The sequence below is a fragment of the Coregonus lavaretus genome, assembly GCF_964263955.1.
Source record: "Coregonus lavaretus genome assembly, chromosome: 13".
In the NCBI taxonomy this organism is placed as follows: Eukaryota; Metazoa; Chordata; class Actinopteri; order Salmoniformes; family Salmonidae; genus Coregonus; species Coregonus lavaretus.
In genome coordinates, this window is record NC_140000.1 from 19,460,137 (window position 1) to 19,485,844 (window position 25,708).

The window sequence follows — 25,708 nt, forward strand, 5'->3', positions numbered from 1 at the left end:
ATAAATGTACACAAACCCCTGTTCAGACAGGGACTCAGTGGCAGGGAACCATGGCTTTAGAGTGGGGGAGCAGGAGGCAAAGAGAAAGAAAGTTGGGGTGGGGGGGGTGGGTGGACACAGAGAGAAGAGCGGGAAGTGTGTTAAAGTGATCAGGGCTTCGGGGACTCACCAGAGGAATGGCCCTCGGCCACAAAGAAATTATACTGCCATTAGCCAACTGGACACACACACACACACACACACACAGACACAAAGACTGGGGTTATGGTTTCACATAAACACACTCCCACAGTCTATTAGCATTCTGGAACGTCCCGCCAAAGTGTTTGGCTCTGTGTCATTATTGACTGGTTTCTAATATAAGCTGTTCTGTGGGATTGGGGTTAGGGTTTCACAAACGCGCGCGCGCACACACACGTACGTGGGTTTGGGGTTATGGATAGGGTTTCAGGCTAAAGTATGCTGAATTGTCTGTGGGTTAGAGAATGTTCTCTAGTCAAACTGTGGGTTCCGATACACACATCTTCCAGAGCAGAGTCATCGACACACACACATCCCAGAGATTACTCCATGATTGTTAACTGGTGTATATTGTGTGTTTTCAGGATACTGGAATCCCAGACTCCTTCCCTGTCTACCACTACAATGGCCTGAAACAGTCCAACCACAACGAGAGGGTAAGATATACACACACCTCTAAAACGGCCTGCAACTGTCACACCACTATGAGAATGTAAGGTGTGTGCATACTGACAGTGTGTGTGTTGTCTCTTTGTGTCAGGTGGAGTATGTGCAGGGTACAGCCTTGGTCCTGGGCTTTGAGGATCCCATGGTGAGGACAGACGACACTCCAGTGAAACGCTGCCTCCAGACCAAGTGGCCCTACATAGAACTGCTGTGGACTACTGAACGCTCTCCTTCACTTAACTAACTCACTGCTAGGGTGGTAGAGAACTGACTGATCCCTACAGGAAAGAAGGCCACAAAGACTGAGACACACACACACAGAGTACATGTACACATCTGCACGCACACACACAGGAATTTGCTCACTTTCCTGGGCTGGACAAAAACACACACAGAAGAACATATAAGCCACTACACACACCGACATACAGACACACACTTGTTTACTGTTAATGCTGTTATGTTTTACATGACTGTAAATTAAGTCACAGGATGTTTTTGGTTTGTCGTAAAAAGCTGAATGACTTATTGTCACTATAGATGACTTGTCTCTGTTTTATACTCTGGGATATATTCACTTAAGAACTACATATAAAGGAGACCGCTGACCTCGTTGGATGTAAACCTGTAACTGAGTGACTGGATCTATGCTTCTGTAACACCCAGCTGTCTGACTGTTAAAGAGAGAAACAACCAAAGCTTTCCGCAAGACATGCGCGTGCACACACACGCTCTCCTATTCTAACTACAGCTGAGTTAGTTTGATCTCTTAATACTGAGGCAGGGTAACCCTGACCCAGATTAGGTTTACTGCATTATCTCCATTGAAATATTCCAGGAGCAGCCTAAATCTGGGGCTGGGAAACTGGCCTCAAGGGTTGTCACAGGAGATTACAGTAAAAGGGTAACACACACACACACCCTGGTGTTTTCAGCATAAAGGGACCAATCACAGCAGAGATATGAAGAAATTCCTCCTGTTTAGTGGTTTGACCTGGAAGTAGAACCTTCGGCTGGTTTTACACGCGGCGCGACTTCTCTCTTCACATCAACACAGGAAGTGATATGGTATTCCATGTATTTTTTGCCACACCCCCCAAACTAATAAACCATTTTTTCTTCACTTCTTGTGTGTGTGGGCTTGTTCAACATTGCAGGCGACTGCCGACTGATTGATCTACACATCACGTTGCATCATAGTCTCGCCTAACCATCTGCCTACTTGCATCATAAATACCTACTCATTGTTTGTAGATCAGTCAGTCACAATTTACCCACAATGCATCATGGATTTTAACAGAATGCTCTCGCACACGGCCTGTGTGTATGTGCGTACATGTGTCTGTCTCAGTGTGGTGTGTTATTGGAAAGGGGATATCTCTGTGTGTTTTTATTGGATGAGACTGGGAGAGCGAGAGGAGAAAACAACAACAGATGGTTGAAAAATTGAACGCACACTGAAACTGATACATATTAGAGCGCTTTTACCTGGTGAGGTACCATCATAACAGGCCTGCGGCACACAAAAGAGAGGAGCACTACTCTTGTTCTAGTTCTCCCTCTGTGTGTGTATTCTTACCAGGTGATGAAGTTTCTAAGAATTGATATCCTGTTGAATGTCTAAAGTGTATTTTTTTTCATTCTGTTCATCTTGGATTTACACGAAAGCAGTTGAGAAAGAACAGTCCACCTCTCTCTTTATATGTGTGTGTGTACACTGGGTTAAACTGTCCTTCACCTCTGAATGCCTGCACACGGCAAGCAGAAACATGCTCAAACACTTTGCATATGTGCTCTATGAGAATGGCAGGTACACGGGCACAGTACATTCTATGTTTGCATCTGTCTGTTGTTGGTGACCATGTGCGTGTGTGAGACCATATGATGGTCTGTAATGTAATGAGCCACTATGGTTCCATCTGTCTCTGGAGTTCAACACTGACATACATTAGCAGGGATGGAGGGAAGGGGTAGATTGAGATGGAGAGAGAGGTACGGACAGCAAGAGGGGTGCAGAGAGAGGTAAGGAAAGAGATTGAGAACAGCAGAGGGAAAGAGAGGGAGGGCATGCGAGGGGGAGGGGTTAAGGAGAGTTGGGGAAACTTGTCTGTATTCACCATCTGGTAGGTCAAGGTTGCTCACTGTGACTCCCTCTCATCACCATGCAGCCTCAGATTCTGTAACACACACACAACCCCGCCTGGTTCATATCACTTGTCTGAAAATAGGAAGAAGTCGTTTACAGTAACACAAAAACATACATTTCAGCCTAACTACTTCATTTTGGTCCACAGCAAAATAAATTGTTAATAAGGTGATCAAAGATGTTTGGACTCTGGTTTCTTTAACACAAATGGACATAAAGCATCTCCTAAACATGTTCCTCATAACAGCTGAGAAAGACCAGTACTCCAAAGCACACAGTCACAGTTTTACAGCTTTCTACGACTATATGAGACTTGCAGTCTCTTGACAACAATGAAACATTCTAAACTTCAGATATAATTAAAACTCTCCTGATGGTGGTTAGGAGCAGACTGAGTTAATGCAGGAACACACACACACACGCACACACACACACTGGATGAGTGATGTGGTCATAGTGGAATGGTCTGCTTTGATAAGATTACACTTTAGATCTACAGGAGGTAGGCTATGCAGGCAAGATGTCTAAAACACGCACACACACACACAAGTTGTGTCTGGATCAGAATAGGCTACGAGTGTATTTATAGCTTCACTTTTGGGAGAGGACTCGCGCAGGACAGGGATTGGTAACGCGTACCGTGAAAATCCATCACACACACACACACACACACACACACACAACGTGATAGGCCTAACCCGTCTTTAGTTGTAGTGCACAGGCTGGCGTGTTTAACTTTAGATCTCAGTCATAATTAAGCGAGATAATTACCGGTGATTATTCTTTAATGGAAGGAAACGCATCTCATTAAACCGGCGCGGTCAGAATAAACGGTTTAATAATAAAACACCGTCAAACCTGTAATATCAGACATATCAGTATCACCACACTGACTGAAGTCATGTCATATTATAGCGCTATTGTGCGCGTTCGTGCGTGCGTGTGAGTGAGTGAGCGAGCGAAAAAGAGAGACAGAAAAAGAGAGAGAGGATTAATAAATCCACTTTATATTATTTAATGCTTCACCATTAAAACCTACGCAAGGACAAAATTGTTTTTTCCCCCATAAAAATAGCTTGATGACGCAGCTCCTTGGCGCGCGTTCTGATGTGGTCTGGATGCCGTCTTGAAGGGGGTGCGGGGGTCGAGGTGTTGTGCAACCGGGGCGCGCACAGAATAGAAGCGCGCCGCCCCAGCGACAGGAGAGTCTGGCTGCAGGCTGCAGATGAGTTTAGAGTGTGTGTGAGTGAGAGCATCAAGAGATCCGACCTGGAGGAGAGTGTGTGTGTGAGTGGCTAGTGTGGGAGACAGCGGCGAGAGCGGGACGCACGGGCACAACTTGGGATAACTCACCTGGCTGGACAGAAACACTCTCTCCCTCCATCGCTCCTATCATCTTTCTCTCTCCTTACTAACGGATTCAAGCGGTGTGATAGGCTACTGGTCTGGCTGCGGGGATGGTGTTAATGTACGCCTATAGGATGTGTGCGTTCGGTGGGATGTTGTGTCGCGTGGTGTCGGTGCTGTGGCCGGTCCTTTCGGTGGTCTCGGGGTTCAACCTGCATGCGGAGCGCCCCGCCGTGTACCGAGGACCAGAGGGGAGCTACTTTGGTTACTCCGTGGACTTCTACCGACCGACCCCCGAAAGCAGCACGTGAGTGACAACAGTCCGAGACCACAACTATCACTTTAAAACGTTGCATTTGAACGTTCTTAATTTAAATTTCGAACAGCCCACAGCCCACATAGGTCTGCGGGTTAATATTGGGTTACTTGAATTAAGTCTGGATTCCCAGAAAATGTCCGAACAGAGAGATGGGTTCACTCACAATATAATAGAAAATAATAATAATTTCAACTGGAAATTCATCTTGCAAGTGAACACAAATACAGTTCTATGTGACTATGTGTTGGGACAGTTTTCCAAGCACACCAAGACTGCAGGAAACAGTATGTAATAATGCAAGTAGCCTACTGTACTTCTGCTTTCTGTGCTGACTCTGTGATGAGCACTGGGATTTGTAAAGGATCTGAGGACTGTTTTATTACCAAGATGTTTCTTGTTTCAGCTCCTTAGTTTTATGCACTGGATAAGAGCTTCTGCTAAATTACTAAAATATTAATGTGTCTTGCCCAATGAATGTGGGTAATACTCTCTCTCTCTCTCGCAGAGTGTGTGTCTGTGTGTGTTAAAGACCATCTCTTTCTCTCAAGTTTTGTGTGTGAACATTCAATTAGTGGGATTATATCTGTGTGATGACGGTGTCCCTGCAGGTTGAGTGTGTTGGTGGGAGCGCCCAAGGCCAACACGTCCCAGCCAGGCATCATAGAGGGAGGAGCGGTCTACTACTGTCCCTATCCCCCAAACCCTGACCCCACCAAGCAACCCCACAGCTGCTCACAGATACCCTTCGACAACGCTAGTGAGTTACACCATGCTGTGTACCTGTGTGTGTGTGTGTGTGTGACGTGTGTGCGTGAGTGTGTGTGTGTGCTGGTTCTGCTCGCACAAAGTTCATGAGTGAGTATGAAGGGGTTAACTCCTGCCCATGTGGTTGGCTTCAGGTTTCAGGAGAACAGAAGAACTGTACGTGTGTGTGTGTTCCTGTTAGAAGTGTAATTTCACCCGATACACTTCATACATCCGGACAAATAACAGAACACAAGAGAGCACCCTCACCATTAATGTGTGTAAGTGTGTGCATGGTCCGTGTGAGTGTGTGAGTGTGTGTGTGTGTGTGTGTGTGTGTGTGTGTGTGTGTGTGTGTGTGTGTGTGTGTGATGATCCATATGGTCTTTGTCAGGTGGAGTGTGTATGAAGAGGGCCATAGAAATATAACTACTATTCATTTCTATGAGAAAGATATAGTGGTGGGTGGTGGCTGAATGCATCTGTCTGTCTGGTGTTCTGGAATTCTGGTACTGTCACCTCTGTTTCTTTACTGAAAAACTACTTCCTGTTGCACTAACCAGTCTATTCTGATAGGAAGGGCAATTAGATTAATAACTCCCCTACTCTCGTTCTCCCTAAATCTCTCCCTCGCTTCCTCTCTCTCTCTCTCCATCACTCTCTCAATTATCCTGGGGGAGGGGTAAAGTGTGAGCGTGTATGAAGCGGTCAGGGGGTAGGGGGGGTAAACTGTGAGCACATGGGAATTCAGTTTCCCTCTGAGACTGGAGGGGATAAGAGGGAGGGGGAAGGAGGGGAGGTCTGCTTTTTATTAGATCTTCAAATTCATCCGTGTTTGTGTGTGTGTGTGTGTGAGTGTGTGTGTGTGTGTGTGTGTGTGTGCGTGATTGATGTGCATGAATATGGTGGACATGGCTAGAGTTACTGTAGCCTCATTAATAAAGGTACAAACCAGCGACATGAGAGACACACACACATGCCTATCATCTATCATCACACACACACTCACACACACACACACACACACACGCACACACACGCACACACACGCTCACACACACACACACACACACACGCACACGCACACACACGCTCACACACACACACACACACACACACAGAGAGAGAGAGCCATACTGGGCAGGGCCTCAGTCAGGGGGAAAGACAGGGAGAGGAGGGTGAAGGAGAGAGAGATTGAAGGAATTAAGCAATAAGACTAGAGAGGGTACGTTGTGTCGATCAGAGGCATGGCTGTGGTGCACCTGACCTGGTGTCAAAGGGAAGAGACCAAGCCACTGTAACTGGGTTAGGAGTTAGGAACAGTGTGCATGAGGTCATTCTAATGACAAAACATGACATAAGACATATGGGGATAGTTCACTCAAATTTCATAATTAGTACATTTCTTTATTACCTGTCGTCTAATATGGGCCGGGAGAAACTGCAGTCTTCAGTGCGTGTGTGTGTGTGTGTGTGTGTGTGTGTGTGTGTGTGTGTGTGTGTGTGTGTGTGCGTAGGTTGCTGGTGTTTTATGAGGGGTAGAGACTCCGTCTCTCTAAACAGGCCCAGCTGGCCTTCAATAACACAGGAAAGGATCTGCACTGGAGCAGGCTAACGCCCACTGACACACACACACACACACACACACACACACACACACACACACACACACACACACACACACACACACACACACACACACACACACACACACACACACACACACACACAATCATACACATTTACAACATGACAATGGACATTAAAGATCAAGGTGTATTTCTAGAAACTTCAATAGAAACATAATTTTAAAAAGTTAGTGTTGTCCATATTACTTTAGTTAGCTTACAAATCTGGGCCTTCCATTGTGTATAGGCATGCATGACACATGTTGTACAGAGACTAGACCTATTAAGGCTAGGGCAGGTTGATTGATGCCATAATAAAAGTATCTCTATCACTCTTTCCCTCCTCCCACCTCCCTCCCTCCATCTCTCTCTATAGATAACAGGATGATTAAGGTGAATGGCACCAGGGAGCCTCTGGAGTTCAAGTCTCACCAGTGGTTTGGAGCCTCAGTTAGAACTCACAAAGGCAAAGTGGTGGTGAGGAATTATATTCTGTCTAACCCTAACCCATCATAGATGTAAACCATCAGTGCTATGACTAACTAATACACTTTGAACCAGTCATATACATGTAATGTGTGTGTGTGTGTGTGTGTGTGTGTGTGTGTGTGTGTGTGTGTGTGTGTGTGTGTGTGTGTGTGTGTGTGTGTGTCTAGGCCTGTGCTCCGCTCTACCACTGGCGTACAGTGAAGGTGAATGGTGAGAAGGACCCGGTAGGAACCTGCTATGTTGCCGTGCAGAACTTCAGCGCCTACGCAGAATACTCACCCTGTAGGACCAGTAAGTTCACACACACACACACATACACCCACATAACGTACAAACACATACACATGAACACACATACAGTGAGGGAAAAAAGTATTTGATCCCCTGCTGATTTTGTACGTTTGCCCACTGACAAAGAAATGATCAGTCTATAATTTTAATGGTAGGTTTATTAGAACAGTGAGAGACAGAATAACAATAAAAAATCCAGAAAAACACATTTCAAAAATGTTATAAATTGATTTGCATTTTAATGAGGGAAATAAGTATTTGACCCCCTCTCAATCAGAAAGATTTCTGGCTCCCAGGTGTCTTTTATACAGGTAACGAGCTGAGATTAGGGCACACTCTTAAAAGGAGTGCTCCTAATCTTAGTTTGTTACCTGTATAAAAGACACCTGTCCACAGAAGTAATCAATCAATCAGATTCCAATCTCTCCACCATGGCCAAAGAGCTCTCCAAGGATGTCAGGGACAATATTGTAGACCTACACAAGGCTGGAATGGGCTACAAGACCATCGCCAAACAGTTGGTGAGATTATTCGCAAATGGAAGAAACACAAAAGAACGGTCAATCTCCCTCGGCCTGGGGCTCCATGCAAGATCTCACCTCGTGGAGTTGCAATGATCATGAGAACGGTGAGAAATCAGTCCAGAACTACACGGGTGGATCTTGTCAATGATCTCAAGGCAGCTGGGACCATAGTCACCAAGAAAACAATTGGTAACACACTACCCGGCCCGTCTGAAGTTTTCCAATGAACATCTGAATGATTCAGAGGAGAACTGGGTGAAAGTGTTGTGGTCAGATGAGACCAAAATCGAGCTCTTTGGCATCAACTCAACTCGCCGTGTTTGGAGGAGGAGGAATGCTGCCTATGACCCCAAGAACACCATCCCCACCGTCAAACATGGAGGTGGAAACATTATGCTTTGGGGGTGTTTTTCTGCTAAGGGGACAGGACAACTTCACAGCATCAAAGGGACGATGGACGAGGCCGTGTACCGTCACATCTTGGGTGAGAACCTCCTTCCCTCAGCCAGGGCATTGAAAATGGGTCGTGGATGGGTATTCCAGCATGACAATGACCCAAAACACACGGCCAAGGCAACAAAGGAGTGGCTCAAGATGAAGCACATTCATGTCCTGGAGTGGCCTAGCCAGTCTCCAGACCTTAATCCCATAGAAAATCTGTGGAGGGAGCTGAAGGTTCGAGTTGCCAAACGTCAGCCTCGAAACCTTAATGACTTGGAGAAGATCTGCAAAGAGGAGTGGAACAAAATCCCTCCTGAGATGTGTGCAAACCTGGTGGCCAACTACAAGAAACGTCTGACCTCTGTGATTGCCAACAAAGGTTTTACCACTGAGTACTAAGTCATGTTTTGCAGAGGGGTCAAATACTTATTTCCCTCATTAAAATGCAAATCAATTCATAACATTTTTTACATGCGTTTTTCTGGATTTTGTTGTTGTTATTCTGTCTCTCACTGTTCAAATAAACCTGCCATTAAAATTATAGACTGATCATGTCTTTGTCAGTGGGCAAACGTACAAAATCAGCAGGGGATCAAATACTTTCTTCCCTCACTGTACATACTAGTGATGGGGGAAAAAATTGAAGATATTATATAGATTCTTTGACTCCAAGTATCGATTTGTAAAAACTCCGGTATTTTTCATCCTATAGCTTGTTCCCCATCTTCTTTTTAAATAGTGAGCCACCATGTTTTCAGCACTTTTATTTCCATGGCTGATCAAAACTCATTTTCTCATGCTCTCTCTTGTCTCTCTGCAGCAGACATACAGAATAGTGAGCAATATATGTGGAACATCAAATCACATCAAAATCACAGTAGCGAATCGCAATACATCTAGAATCATGAGAATCATGAGAAACCCTGGCAATTCCCAGCCCTAATACACACACACACACACACCAAAATTGCAAGACAATAGCGTCTTGTAGTAAAAGAGGCTAGAGACTCAGCACTCAGATATACTGTCTATGGCTGGAGGCCAATACACTAACAGGTTACAGTCAAAACCATTAGCAGGATAAGAAGCTAAGGTCACTATCACCCAATCAAACACACAACTAGGCACAGAACAGTTGATCCAGTCGTGTTTGTTTGTAAATAGCACAACAGGAGAAGCAAGCTGGTGAGTCCATAGATATATCTATCGGCGAGTCTCTGTTGTGCAGCGCACATGAGGTGATGAAGTTACACTTGTATGCAATTCATTACTAAATATTTGCCATCAGATATCTTATAATAGCTTTCTGCCAGAAGTCAAAGAGCTCTGGATGAGTTATCTGTACAGCTCCCCGTTCATCTCCCATCTGCTCCATGTACACATGCTGCTTTTCTTTGAGAAAAGCAAGCATCACAACTTTGTTCATTTGCACAATTTCTCTCGTTCACTTTTGCTTGGAAATGTCCACACTCGCCGAAAATGACATTCGGTAGCTACTAGCTATGCTTGTGTAACTTTATGAGCTGTATTTGCCTGTCTGCAATTCGTTTCTGTTCGTTTTCGCTCGTTAGCATTTAGCTATGTGATTTCACTATTAGTTTGTGCTAATTTTATTAGCATTCTGGTAATAGAGGCCCAATGGGATTTTCTTGCGTCTTTAGCCCCCCCTTGTGTGCTATGCCGGTAATACCATAAATCCCGGTATGAGAGAAGGAAGGTATGACAATATGAAAATCGGAATACCGTCCAACCAAACGCATAACTCTTATCATTGACTCTCTACACAAACATCCTGACACACACACACACACACACACACACACACACACACAAACACAGACACACAAACACACACACACACACACATCTGGCGTTTTAGTGATTGTCTGGAGGTTATTTAAGGGTTTGTTTTATGTTGTCAGTCAATGAGATTAGACAACATCGACATCAAACAACTTAAAATAAAAACATAAAACATTCTACTCTACTGGACAGTTTTTATTGAGATCAACTTGATGGTCCAAGGGAGTTAGACACACAATGCTACTGTACAAACCCAGCACACCTGCACTCGCGCACGCACACATACACATTTACACACACACACTCAGTCTCTGTAATGTATCCCACCCAGTGTATGTGTTTCAACCTTTCTCTCTGGGAGCACCTCGATTTTTATGTGGATTTATGACCTCCGAGCTTACACACTCCAGCTTACACACATAGCAGTCAGTGTGTGTGTGTGTGTGTGTGTGTGTGTGCATGTTGTCACGACTCATTTCACCTCTCCTCGGGGTGCCTCTAGAACACAGGGAATGATTAATTATCAGCCAGGTTTATATACACACAGACCATGCACTCCGATTTCTTCCACATAGAGTTTGGACAAATTGAATAGTGGAGAGGTAAAGTTAGAGTTACTTGGAGGGTCAGGGTCAGACTTTTTGGAACACTTCAACTAATAACAATTCACCATAGGAGGGTTAAAACGATGTTCTGATATGGTGTGTGATTGTGTTTGTCAGATGATCCAGACCCGGAGGGACAGGGGTTCTGCCAGGCCGGGTTCAGTGTGGACTTTACCAAGGTGACAACCATCACTACACACATGACATCCTCATCACCGTCTATGTCATGACAATCCTCAATTCAGAGACAACCCCTTAGTTATTTTCTAACACACAATCACAGCTGAGTCAACATATTCCGAGACGTGTGTGATTGTGTAAAAGGACATGTTTGTCATAACAGCCTCCTTCCTCCTCATCCTCCCTTTCTCTCCGTCTGACCCCTCCCCTCTCAGGACAATAGAGAGACGCACATTAAGGGTTAGAGGGGAGAGAGCTAGGAGGGATGCAACTTTGTCCATTTCAATCACAGAGGGCCTTGCTCATGTGAACTCTCTTACCCTTCTACATACACATGGATGACTGAAGACAGTACACACACACACACACACAGAAACAATAACACAGGAAAATCATGTTTTTGACTGCACTGGGCCTTTAAAGTGCATTGAATTTGGTTTAACGCAGGCAGATTAAAGTATCGTCGCTTATATGATCCTGTGGGGTCATGATCAAGGGCTCTCGGCCCGACCCAAATGTATATAAATTCAGCTTTTGTCCAGTCTTGAAGAAGTTAGTCCTAACCCTGGACTGACCCAGACTTTCTCTTCCTCAGGAGGGGACACTGGTGGTGGGTGGACCTGGAAGCTTCTACTGGCAAGGTAACATTAGCTCCCGCTATGTGAAACACTATAATTGCAGATAGAAAAAAAGAGGCAGAGAGACAAGGAGAAAGGAGAAAGAGATGAGTTCAGCAGCACGATCAAGGCACATTCCTGCACCAGACCAGGTTTCACATACAGTGCATTTGGAAAGTATTCAGACCCCTTGTCTTTTTCCACATTTTGTTACGTTACAGCCTTATTCTAAAATTTATTACATTTTAATTTTTTCCGTATCAATCTACACAAAATACCCCATAATGACAAAGCAAAAACTGGTTTTTAGAAATGTTTGCAAATGTATAAAGAGTTCAATCTTGGTTTCATCAGACCAGAGAATCTTGTTTCTCATGGTCTGAGAGTCTTTAGGTGCCTTTTGGCAAACTCCAAGTGGGCTGTCATGTGCCTTTTACTGAGGAGTGGCTTCCGTCTGGCCACTCTACCATAAAGGCCTGAGTGGTGGAGTGCTGCAGAGATGGTTGTCTTTCTGGAAGGTTCTCCCATCTCCACAGAAGAACTCTGGAGCTCTGTCGGAGTGACCATCAGGTTCTTGGTCTCCTCCCTGACCAATGCCCTTCTCCCCTGATTGCTCAGTTTGGCCGGGTGGCCAGCTGTAGGAAGAGTCTTTGTGGTTCCAAACTTGAATTTACCACAGGTGGACTCCAATCATGTTTTAGAAACATCTCAAGGATGATCAATGGAAACACCTGAGCTCAATTTCGAGTCTCATAGCAAAGGGTCTGAATACTTATGTAAGTAAGGTATTTCTGTTTTTTATTTTTAATACATTTGCAAACATTTCTAAAAACCTGTTTTTGCTATGTCATTATGGGGTATTGTGTGTAGATTGATGTGGATTTTATTTAATTTAATCAATTTTAGAATAAGGCTGTAACGTAACAAAATGTGGAAAATGTCAAGGGGTCTGATTACTTTCCAAATGCACTGTAGTATTTGATGAAGCACTGCACCAGTTCATTTCTCTCATTCCTGATGTGCAGTTTGATTCCAGGAGAAGCCAGAGTAGGACAAGGTAGAGTGAGAGCCCCTCCCTCCTCTCTCTCTCTGACAGGAAGTGTGTGAGTCTAGGCTCAGTTGTAGTGAGCAGATCAGAGGGTAATGGGGTGTGGATGTTGGAGGGCAGACACCTGCTTAACGTCTGACAGTGGACCTTAAAGTTTTAAAGTGTGTGTGTGTGTGTGTGTGTTGCGGGTGGGGGGGTGGGGTGGATTTAGACTCTTCCTGTCTCTCCTGTCCTGATGTCTCCTCGCTTATCTTCATTGACTGGGTACTAGCACACAGCTGTGTGTGTGTGTGTGTGTGTGTGTGTGTGTGTGTGTGTGTGTGTGTGTGTGTGTGTGTGTGTGTGAGACGGTTACTAATACAGGGTAGTAAACTCTCCTCCTTTGATCACGGTCACTCCCATCATGTTAACCTCTGTGCCCTATCGCTCCAGTCACTTAATTCATTTAAAAACGAAGGAGGATAGGAACATGCTTTTACAGCAAGAACTGCCTGCTCTGTCTGCCATATGCCTTTAAAATTGAGAGATAGACAGAAGTGGGTGAGAGAGTTATAGGAGAGCGGGGGAGAATATATGGGACAGATAGAGTGAGAGTGAGAGAGAGAGAGAGAGAGAGAGAGAGAGAGAGAGAGAGAGAGAGAAAGAGAGAGATGGATAGTCAGTGAGTATTTTTATGAATGAATATTATGTTGTATTAATCCTTTGTTGAAGGTGGTTTATGATCTCTCTTTGCCACTGGTGTGTGTATAAGCTTTTGTGTGTGTGTGTGTGTGTGTGTGTGTGTGCGGGCATGTCGTTGCCCTCAGCTTGGCTCAGCTTCCTGGTGTTTAAACACATCCTCTAGATGTTTATAAAAGCTCTCCAAGCAGAGAGTTTATGGTCTCTAATATACAGCTATTATCACAGGCGTTTATGCTGAGTTATTATGTGAAGCCTTTTATACAGCTTATTATCAGAGGATCTAAAGGAACCTCTTATACTATCAGTAATGAGGAAGTCTGCAGAGGGTTAGGGTCTGTCTCTGTGATTAGGGTTAGGAGCTGTCTGTGGAGTGGGTGTCTGTTATTATGGTTAAGTCTGTGTGTGTGTGTGTGTGTGTGTGTGTGTGTGTGTGTGTGTGTGTGTGTGTGTTTAGAGAGGGTATGTTTCTGTGTCTGTGGTTATGGTCTGTAAAGAGGGTCTGTCTTGTCTGAGTAGAAGGTCTGTGTTTGTAGGTCTGTGTCTGTGATTTGGGTTAGGGTCTGTGTAGGTATGCGTCTATAATTAGGGTTAGCGTCCATGTCTGTGAAGGGAGTTAGGGAAAGTGGGAGTCTGGGATTTATCTCTGTCAGTACCCACCACATTAAGGAGGATTGATGTGAGGTTGAGGGCATAAAGCAGTAGGCCTATGTTTATCTGACCTCCCCCTCCACAGCACCACATTTGCTACAATAGCAGAGAGAGAGAGAGAGAGAGAGAGAGAGGGCGAGAGAGAGAGACTACTTTATCACTGACCTCAACCCAGAGTCTCTCAGAGCGTTCACAGTCAGCCCACTGACACCCCTATCTGACCACAGCAAAATCACAGTCTACTTGAACAGAGCAATACCCAATCATGAGGCATCAAAGTCAAAGGAACTGAATAATATTAAGAAATGCTATAGATGGAAGGAAAGTAGTGTGGAAACCTACTAAAAAACAATTAGGCAACAACAAATTCAGTCCCTTTTAGACAACTTCCTGGACAAAACGTTCCACTGTAATAGTGAAGGCGTAAACTTGGCAGTAGAAAACCTAAACAGTATATTTGACCTCTGTCAGAGTGGTGTGAGTGTGTGGAATCAAACGCAGGAACCAGGATGACGTTAAACACTTTAGTAAATCCAAAAATGGACAAAATAGCCTCCCCAACCGGGTGGCGCACCAATACGCACTGGAACACTGTGCGGAAAACAAGAAAGAAGCGCACGCAGTGCAAACTCTCGAAAAACAACGACGAGAGACTGATACAGCTGACACAGGCTGACATAAAACAATAACGCATAACACCTGACCCAAACACACAAACTAAATAAGGGGAACAATCAAGACACAAACAAGGGACAGGTGTTATGAACAGACAAAACCAAAAGAACAAGAAACATCGAACGGTGGCAGCTAGTACTCCGGAGACGACGACCGCCGAAGTCCGCCCGAACAAGGAAGAGGAGCAGCCTCGGCCGAAACCGTGACAGTACCCCCCCCTTGACGCGCGGCTCCAGCCGTGCGCCGACCCGGAGCTCGAGGACGACCCGGACGACGCGGAGCAGGGCGCGCAGGATGACCCCGATGGAAATCGGTCAGTAGGGACTGGTCTAACACGTCCCTCCTTGGCACCCAGCACCGCTCCTCCGGACCGTACCCCTCCCACTCCACGAGATATTGAAGACCCCCCATCCGGCGTCTAGAATCCAGTATGGACCTCACGGTGTACGCCGGAGCCCCCTCGATGTCCAACGGGGGCGGAGGAGTCTCCTCAATCTCAAAGTCCTGGAGTGGACCAGCTACCACCGGCCTGAGGAGAGACACATGGAACGAGGGGTTAATATTTTTGTAGTCAACAGGTAGTTCTAACCTATAACTCACCTCGTTCAATCTCCTCAGGACTTTAAACGGCCCCACAAACCGCCGACCCAGCTTCCGGCAGGGCAGGCGGAGGGGCAGGTTTCTGGTTGAGAGCCAGACTCGATCTCCAGGTGCGTACACTGGCCCCTCACTGCGGTGTAGGTCGGCGCTCGTCTTCTGTCGACGTATGGCACGCTGCAGATGGACGTGTGCAGCGTCCCACGTCTCCTCCGAGCGCCTTACCCACTCATCCACAGCGGGGGCCTCGATCTGGCTCTCATGCCATGGTGCCAGCACCGGCTGGTACCCCAACACGCACTGAAACGGGGTTAGTTGGGTGGAGGAGTGGCGAAGAGAGTTCTGTGCCATCTCGGCCCAGGGCACATATCTCGCCCACTCCTCCGGCCGGCCCTGACAGTATGACCTCAGAAACCTACCCACATCCTGGTTGACACGTTCAACCTGCCCATTACTCTCCGGGTGGTAACCCGAGGTAAGGCTTACCGACACCCCCAACCGTTCCATAAATGCCCTCCACACTCTAGAGGTGAACTGGGGGCCTCGGTCAGACACTATATCCTCGGGTACCCCGTAATGCCGGAAGACATGGGTGAACAGAGCCTCAGCGGTCTGTAGGGCAGTGGGTAGACCCGGCATGGGAAGGAGACGACAGGCCTTCGAGAACCTATCCACAACGACCAGGATGGTAGTATTCCCCTGTGAGGGGGGAAGGTCGGTAACAAAATCCACCGAGAGGTGGGACCAGGGTCGTTGTGGAATAGGCAGGGGTTGTAACTTACCCCTGGGCAAATGTCTGGGCGCCTTACACTGGGCACACACCGAACAGGAGGAGACATAAATCCTCACATCCCTAGCTAACGTTGGCCACCAGTACTTCGTGCTAAGGCAGTGCACTGTCCGGCCGATACCCGGATGGCCAGAGGAGGGGGACGTATGAGCCCAACAAATGAGGCGATCGCGTATCTCGAGCGGAACGTACGTCCGACCCACAGGACACTGAGGAGGACTCGGGTCGGTGCGTAACGCCCGCTCGATCTCACCATCAACCTCCCACACCACCGGAGCAACCAGACAAGACTCCGGTAGTATGGGCGTGGACTCAACTGACCTCTCCTCTGCGTCATACCGCCGGGACAGAGCATCTGCCTTCCCGTTCTGGGACCCCGGGATGTATGTGATCTTAAACACAAACCGGGCCAGGAACATAGTCCAACGAGCCTGGCGAGGATTCAGTCTCCTAGCTGCCCGGATGTACTCCAGGTTACGATGGTCAGTTTGAATGAGGAAAGGGTGTTGAGCCCCCTCGAGCCAATGCCGCCACACCTTTAGGGCCTGTACCACGGCTAACAGCTCCCTGTCTCCTACGTCATAATTCCGCTCCGCCGGACTGAGCTTCTTAGAGTAGAACGCACAGGGACGGAGTTTAGGTGGAGTACCAGAACGCTGGGAAAGAACGGCCCCTATCCCGGCCTCTGACGCGTCCACCTCTACTTGGAACGGTAAAGAGGGATCCGGATGCGCCAACACCGGCGCCGAGGTAAACAGGTCCTTCAGTCTCCCAAATGCCCTGTCCGCCTCAGCTGACCACCGCAAGCGCACCGGACCCCCCTTTAACAGAGACGTTATGGGAGCTGCCACCTGTCCAAAACCCCGGATAAACCTCCGGTAGTAATTCGCAAAACCCAAGAACCGTTGCACCTCCTTCACAGTGGTTGGGGTCTGCCAATTACGCACAGCTGACACCCGGTCTACCTCCATCTTCACCCCTGACGCAGATAACTGGTAACCCAGAAAGGAGACCGACTTCTGAAAAAACAGACATTTCTCTGCCTTGACATATAGGTCATGCTCCAACAGCCTCCGCAATACTCGGCGCACCAGGGCTACATGCTCAGCACGGGTAGGACTATACACCAGAATGTCGTCGATGTACACAACCACTCCCTGTCCCTGCATGTCCCGGAAAATCTCATCAACGAAGGATTGGAAGACTGAGGGAGCATTCATCAACCCATATGGCATGACTAGATACTCGTAGTGCCCGGAAGTCGTGCTAAACGCTGTCTTCCATTCATCGCCCTTTCGGATGCGCACCAAGTTATATGCGCTCCTAAGATCCAATTTTGTAAAGAACTGCGCACCGTGCAGTGACTCCGTCATAGTCGCAATCAGAGGAAGTGGATAGCTGTACTTCACTGTGATCTGATTGAGACCGCGGTAATCAATACACGGCCGCAGACCTCCATCCTTCTTCTTCACAAAAAAGAAACTTGAGGAAACGGGTGAAACGGAGGGCCGTATGTATCCCTGTCCAAGAGACTCAGAGATGTATGTCTCCATAGATTTCTTCTCCTCCTGAGACAAGGGATACACATGGCTCCGCGGGAGAGCTGCGCCTGACTGGAGATCTATCGCACAATCCCCCCGTCTATGAGGCGGCAGCTGCGCAGCCCTAGTCTTACTGAACGCCAATGCCAAATCCTCATACTCGGGGGGAATCTGCAGTGCTGGCATTAGATTCGGACTCTCCACCGTGGTCGCCCCTATGGAAACACCCAGACACCGCCCCTCACATTGAGCAGACCACCCCTTAAGAGCTTTCTCTCGCCACCCAATAATAGGGTCATGAGTCATCAACCAGGGAAGACCCAGCACCACCGGATACGCAGGAGAGTCAATCAGATAAAGCTGAATTCTCTCCTCATGACCCTCCTGCGCCATCATCTGAAGTGGTGCTGTGACCTCCCTAATCAACCCAGACCCTAACGGACGGCTATCTAGGGCATGGACGGGGAAAGGCTTATCCACTGGAAGAAGGGGAATCCCTAACTCTAAACAGAACTGGCGATCTATAAAATTCCCAGCTGCGCCTGAATCTACCAGCGCCTTATGCTGGGAACGAGGTGCAACCTGTGGGAAACAAACAGGCAAGGTTAGGTGCACGACAGAAAGCTCTGGGTAAGCAGGGCGCCTACTCACCTGGGGGGACCCCCCAATGCTAGACCTGCCATCTCCTCCCCTGGAGGACCCGCCCCAGCACCTAGCCGCAGTGTGCCCTCCACGACCACAGTTGGTGCACGGGCCGGGTCCCCGTGGGCTCCTCCTCCTCCTTTCCCTAGCGCCAGCACCCCCGAGCTCCATAGGACTCGGCTCGGAGGCGCTGGAAAGTGGAATGGGCGAACCCCCCCCTCCGGGACGCCCACGGGTGGCGAGCAGGGTATCCAGCCGGATGGCCATGTCGACCAGTTGGTCGAAAGTTAACGACGTGTCCCTGCACGCCAACTCTCGCTGGACGTCCTCTCGGAGGCTGCAGCGGAAATGGTCAATATGGGCCCGCTCATTCCACCCTGCATCAGCCGCTAGGGTCCGGAACTCTAAGGCAAAGTCCTGTGCGCTCCTCATCCCCTGTCGGAGGTAGAACAGACGTTCCCCCGCCGCCTTCCCTTCTGGTGGATGGTCGAATACAGCACGGAAGCGGCGGGAGAACTCCGCATAGTTCGTGGTTGCGGCGTCCATTCTCCTCCACTCGGCGTTGGCCCACTCCAACGCCTTGCCGGTGAGACAGGAGATGAGGGCTGAGACGCTCTCGTGTCCCGAGGGCGCCGGGTGTACGGTGGCGAGGTAGAGCTCCACCTGCAGCAGGAACCCTTGACACCCGGCGGTGGAGCCGTCGTACGCCCTCGGGAGCGAGAGCCGAATCCCACTGGGTTCCGGAGATGACACCGGAGGGCTGACCGCTGGAGCTGGGTCGGTGGTTGGAGGTGTGGGCACCCCGCTGGTCTCCCATCGGTGTAGAGTGGTCATCACCCTCTCCAGGGCGTGACAGACCTGGTTCATTCGGTCCTCCTGACCACGAAGACGTTCGTCCATATCGGCGGTCGGCGCGGTCGCTCCTGCTGATTCCATTTCGATGCGTTATTCTGTCAGAGTGGTGTGAGTGTGTGGAATCAAACGCAGGAACCAGGATGACGTTAAACACTTTAGTAAATCCAAAAATGGACAAAATAGCCTCCCCAACCGGGTGGCGCACCAATACGCACTGGAACACTGTGCGGAAAACAAGAAAGAAGCGCACGCAGTGCAAACTCTCGAAAAACAACCACGAGAGACTGATACAGCTGACACAGGCTGACATAAAACAATAACGCATAACACCTGACCCAAACACACAAACTAAATAAGGGGAACAATCAAGACACAAACAAGGGACAGGTGTTATGAACAGACAAAACCAAAAGAACAAGAAACATCGAACGGTGGCAGCTAGTACTCCGGAGACGACGACCGCCGAAGTCCGCCCGAACAAGGAAGAGGAGCAGCCTCGGCCGAAACCGTGACAACCTCTCAGCTTCCCTATCAAATCTAAAAAAATTCAAACAGAAAACCGAAGAAAAGTAAGAACAATGACAAATGGTTTGATGAAGAATTCAAAAACCTAAGAAAGACATTGAGAAACCTATCCAACCAAAAACATAGAGACCCAGAAAACCTGAGCGTTCGCCTTCACTATGGTGAATCACTAAAACAATACAGAAATACACTACAGAAAAGAAGGAACAGCACATCAGAAATCAGCTCAATGTAATTGAAGAATCCATAGACTCTAACCACTTCTGGGAAAATTCGAAAACACTAAACAAACAACAACATGAAGAGCTATCTATCCAAAATGGAGATGTATGGGTAAACCACTTCTCCAATCCTTTTTGCCCTATAACAAAGAACAAACAGCTAACAAATATACATGATCAAATGCAAATCTTAGAATCAACTATTAAAGACTACCAGAACCCACTGGATTCTCCAATTACATTGAATCAACAACAGGACAAAATACAAACCCTCCAACCCAAAAAGGTCTGTGGTGTTAATGGTATCCTCAATGAAATGATAAAATATACAGTTGAAGTCAGAAGTTTACATACACCTTAGCCAAATACATTTAAACTCAGTTTTTCACAATTCCTGACATTTAATCCTTGTAAAAATTCCCTGTCTTAGGTCAGTTAGGATCACCACTTTATTTTAAGAATGTGAAATGTCAGAATAATAGTAGAGGGAATGATTTATTTCAGCTTTTATTTATTTCATCACATTCCCAGTGGGTCAGAAGTTTACATACACTCAATTAGTATTTGGTAGCATTGCCTTTAAATTGTTTAACTTGGGTCAAACGTTTCGGGTAGCCTTCCACAAGCTTCCCACAATAAGTTGGGTGAATTTTGGCCCATTCCTCCTGACAGAGCTGGTGTAACTGAGTCAGGTTTGTAGGCCTCCTTGCTCGCACACGCTTTTTCAGTTCTGCCCACAAATGTTCTATAGGATTGAGATCAGGGCTTTGTGATGGTCACTCTAATACCTTGACTTTGTTGTCCTTAAGCCATTTTGCCACAACTTTGGAAGTATGCTTGGGGTCATTGTCCATTTGGAAGACCCATTTGTGACCAAGCTTTAACTTCCTTACTGATGTCTTGAGATGTTGCTTCAATATATCCACATAATTTTCCTTCCTCATGATGCCATCTATTTTGTGAAGTGCACCAGTCCCTCTTGCAGCAAAGCACCCACACAGCATGATGCTGCCACCCCCGTGCTTCACGTTTGGGTTGGTGTTCTTCAGCTTGCAAGCGTTCCCCTTTTTCCTCCAAACATAACGATGGTCATTATGGCCAAACAGTTCTATTTTTGTTTCATCAGACCAGAGGACATTTCTCCAAAAAGTACGATCTTTGTCCCCATGTGGAGTTGCAAACCATAGTCTGGCTTTTTTATGGCGGTTTTGGAGCAGTGGCTTCTTCCTTGCTGAGCGGCCTTTCAGGTTATGTTGATATAGGACTCGTTTTACTGTGGATATAGATACTTTTGTACCTGTTTCCTCCAGCATCTCACAAGGTCCTGTGCTGTTGTTTTGGGATTGATTTGCACTTTTCGCACCAAAGTACCTTCATCTCTAGGAGACAGAACGCGTCTCCTTCCTGAGCGGTATGACGGCTGCGTGGTCCCATGGTGTTTATACTTGCGTACTATTGTTTGTACAGATGAACGTGGTACCTTCAGGCATTTGGAAATTGCTCCCAAGGATGAACCAGACTTGTGGGGGTCTACAATTCTTTTTCTGAGGTCTTGGCTGATTTCTTTTGATTTTCCCATGATGTCAAGCAAAGAGGCACTGAGTTTGAAGGTAGGCTTTGAAATACATCCACAGGTACACCTCCAATTGACTCAAATTATGTCAATTAGCCTATCAGAAGCTTCTAAAACCTTGACATCGTTTTCTGGAATTTTCCAAGCTGTTTAAAGGCACAGTCAATTTAGTGTATGTAAACTTGTGACCCACTGGAATAGTGATACAGGGAATTATAAGTGAAATAATCTGTCTGTAAACAATTGTTGGAAAAATTACTTGTGTCATGCACAGAGTAGATTTCCTAACCGACTTGCCAAAACTATAGTTTGTTAATAAGACATTTGTGGAGTGGTTGAAAAACGAGTTTTAATAACTCCAACCTAAGTGTATGTAAACTTCTGACTTCAACTGTACAGACCACAAATTCCAATTGGCTATACTTACAGTGCGGAAAAAAAGTATTTAGTCAGCCACCAATTGTGCAAGTTCTCCCACTTAAAAAGATGAGAGAGGCCTGTAATTTTCATCATAGGTACACGTCAACTATGACAGACAAAATGAGAAAAACAAATCCAGAAAATCACATTGTAGGATTTTTTATGAATTTATTTGCAAATTATGGTGGAAAATAAGTATTTGGTCAATAACAAAAGTTTCTCAATACTTTGTTATATACCCTTTGTTGGCAATGACACAGGTCAAACGTTTTCTGTAAGTCTTCACAAGGTTTTCACACACTGTTGCTGGTATTTTGGCCCATTCCTCCATGCAAATCTCCTCTAGAGCAGTGATGTTTTGGGGCTGTCGCTGGGCAACACAGACTTTCAACTCCCTCCAAAGATTTTCTATGGGGTTGAGATCTGGAGACTGGCTAGGCCACTCCAGGACCTTGAAATGCTTCTTACGAAGCCACTCCTTCGTTGCCCGGGCGGTATGTTTGGGATCATTGTCATGCTGAAAGACCCAGCCACGTTTCATCTTCAATGCCCTTGCTGATGGAAGGAGGTTTTCACTCAAAATCTCACGATACATGGCCCCATTCATTCTTTCCTTTACACGGATCAGTCGTCCTGGTCCCTTTGCAGAAAAACAGCCCCAAAGCATGATGTTTCCACCCCCATGCTTCACAGTAGGTATGGTGTTCTTTGGATGCAACTCAACATTCTTTGTCCTCCAAACACGACGAGTTGAGTTTTTACCAAAAAGTTATATTTTGGTTTCATCTGACCATATGACATTCTCCCAATCCTCTTCTGGATCATCCAAATGCACTCTAGCAAACTTCAGACGGGCCTGGACATGTACTGGCTTAAGCAGGGGGACATGTCTGGCACTGCAGGATTTGAGTCCCTGGCGGCGTAGTGTGTTACTGATGGTAGGCTTTGTTACTTTGGTCCCAGCTCTCTGCAGGTCATTCACTAGGTCCCCCCGTGTGGTTCTGGGATTTTTGCTCACCGTTCTTGTGATCACTTTGACCCCACGGGGTGAGATCTTGCGTGGAGCCCCAGATCGAGGGAGATTATCAGTGGTCTTGTATGTCTTCCATTTCCTAATAATTGCTCCCACAGTTGATTTCTTCAAACCAAGCTGCTTACCTATTGCAGATTCAGTCTTCCCAGCCTGGTGCAGGTCTACAATTTTGTTTCTGGTGTCCTTTGACAGCTCTTTGGTCTTGGCCATAGTGGAGTTTGGAGTGTGACTGTTTGAGGTTGTGGACAGGTGTCTTTCATACTGATAACAAGTTCAAACAGGTGCCATTAATACAGGTAACGAGTGGAGGACAGAGGAGCCTCTTAAAGAAGAAGTTACAGGTCTGTGAGAGCCAGAAATCTTGCTTGTTTGTAGGTGACCAAATACTTATTTTCCACCATAATTAGCAAATAAATTCATAAAAAATCCTACAATGTGATTTTCTGGGTTTTTTTTCCTCATTTTGTCTGTCATAGTTGATGTGTACCTATGATGAAAACTACAGGCCTCTTTCATCTTTTTAAGTGGGAGAACTTGCACAATTGGTGGCTGACTAAATACTTTTTTTTCCCCGACTGTAAACTCCTTAATATCATCATTAGCTCTGGCATCTTCCCCAATATTTGGAACCAAGGACTGATCACCCCAATCCACAAAAGTGGAGACAAATTTGACCCCAATAACTACCGTGGGATATGCGTCAACAGCAACCTTGGGAAAATCCTCTGCATTATCATTAACAGCAGACTAGTTCATTTCCTCAGTGAAAACAACGTACTGAGCAAATGTCAAATTGGCTTTTTACCAAATTACCATACGACAGACCACGTATTCACCCTGCACACCCTAATTGACAAACAAACAAACCAAAACAAAGGCAAAAGTCTTCTCATGCTTTGTTAATTTCAAAAAAAGCTTTTGACTCAATTTGGCATGAGGGTCTGCTATACAAACAATACAAAACATACAATATTATAAAATCCATGTACACAAACAACAAGTGTGCGGTTAAAATTAGCAAAAAACACACACATTTTTTCCACAGGGCTGTGGGGTGAGACAGGGATGCAGTTTAAGCCCCACCCTCTTCAACATACAGTGGGGAGAACAAGTATTTGATACACTGCCGATTTTGCAGGTTTTCCTACTTACAAAGCATGTAGAGGTCTGTAATTTTTATTATAGGTACACTTCAACTGTGAGAGACGGAATCTAAAACAAAAATCCAGAAAATCACATTGTATGATTTTTAAGTAATTAATTTGCATTGTATTGCATGACATAAGTATTTGATACATCAGAAAAGCAGAACTTAATATTTGGTACAGAAACCTTTGTTTGCAATTACAGAGATCATACGTTTCCTGTAGGTCTTGACCAGGTTTGCACACACTGCAGCAGGGATTTTGGCCCACTCCTCCATACAGACCTTCTCCAGATCCTTCAGGTTTCAGGGCTGTCGCTGGGCAATACGGACTTTCAGCTCCCTCCAAAGATTTTCTATTGGGTTCAGGTCTGGAGACTGGCTAGGCCACTCCAGGACCTTGAGATGCTTCTTACGGAGCCACTCCTTAGTTGCCCTGGCTGTGTGTTTTGGGTTGTTGTCATGCTGGAAGACCCAGCCACGACCCATCTTCAATGCTCTTACTGAGGGAAGGAGGTTGTTGGCCAAGATCTCGCGATACATGGCCCCATCCATCCTCCCCTCAATACAGTGCAGTCGTCCTGTCCCCTTTGCAGAAAAGCATCCCCAAAGAATGATGTTTCCACCTCCATGCTTCACGGTTGGGATGGTGTTCTTGGGGTTGTACTCATCCTTCTTCTTCCTCCAAACACGGCGAGTGGAGTTTAGACCAAAAAGCTCTATTTTTGTCTCATCAGACCACATTACCTTCTCCCATTCCTCCTCTGGATCATCGGCAAACTTCAGACAGGCCTGGACATGCGCTGGCTTGAGCATGGGGACCTTGCGTGCGCTGCAGGATTTTAATCCATGACGGCGTAGTGTGTTACTAATGGTTTTCTTTGAGACTGTGGTCCCAGCTCTCTTCAGGTCATTGACCAGGTCCTGCCGTGTAGTTCTGGGCTGATCCCTCACCTTCCTCATGATCATTGATGCCCCACGAGGTGAGATCTTGCATGGAGCCCCAGACCGAGGGTGATTGACCGTCATCTTGAACTTCTTCCATTTTCTAATAATTGCGCCAACAGTTGTTGCCTTCTCACCAAGCTGCTTGCCTATTGTCCTGTAGCCCATCCCAGCCTTGTGCAGGTCTACAATTTTATCCCTGATGTCCTTACACAGCTCTCTGGTCTTGGCCATTGTGGAGAGGTTGGAGTCTGTTTGATTGAGTGTGTGGACAGGTGTCTTTTATACAGGTAACGAGTTCAAACAGGTGCAGTTAATACAGGTAATGAGTGGAGAACAGGAGGGCTATTTAAAGAAAAACGAACAGGTCTGTGAGAGCCAGAATTCTTACTGGTTGGTAGGTGATCAAATACTTATGTCATGCAATAAAATGCAAATTAATTACTTAAAAATCATACAATGTGATTTTCTGGATTTTCCGTCTCTCACAGTTGTAGTGTACCTATGATAAAAATGACAGACCTCTACATGCTTTGTAAGTAGGAAAAC

At 46.5% G+C, this 25,708-nt stretch overlaps 2 protein-coding genes across 2 annotated transcripts in view; both read left to right on the plus strand.

The window, feature by feature from the left end:
* LOC311140642 (ubiquitin carboxyl-terminal hydrolase MINDY-3-like) overlaps nucleotides 1-1,810 on the plus strand; it is a 34,462-nt gene extending 32,652 nt beyond the window's left edge. The window contains exons 14-15 of the mRNA XM_084175787.1: nucleotides 606-677; nucleotides 782-1,810. Coding sequence (XP_084031913.1) covers nucleotides 606-677; nucleotides 782-931 — 222 coding nt within the window. The 3' untranslated portion in view covers nucleotides 932-1,810. The remainder of the gene's footprint in view (nucleotides 1-605; nucleotides 678-781) is intronic.
* A 2,489-nt stretch (nucleotides 1,811-4,299) lies between these two features.
* Nucleotides 4,300-25,708, plus strand: part of itga8 (integrin, alpha 8) — a gene marked incomplete at both ends in the record, with an annotated part of 58,447 nt that continues 37,038 nt past the window's right edge. Inside the window, 6 exons of the mRNA XM_084174819.1 lie at nucleotides 4,300-4,487; nucleotides 5,108-5,256; nucleotides 7,248-7,348; nucleotides 7,528-7,651; nucleotides 11,142-11,203; nucleotides 11,800-11,845. Of these exons, the coding sequence (XP_084030945.1) occupies nucleotides 4,300-4,487; nucleotides 5,108-5,256; nucleotides 7,248-7,348; nucleotides 7,528-7,651; nucleotides 11,142-11,203; nucleotides 11,800-11,845 (670 nt within the window). The remainder of the gene's footprint in view (nucleotides 4,488-5,107; nucleotides 5,257-7,247; nucleotides 7,349-7,527; nucleotides 7,652-11,141; nucleotides 11,204-11,799; nucleotides 11,846-25,708) is intronic.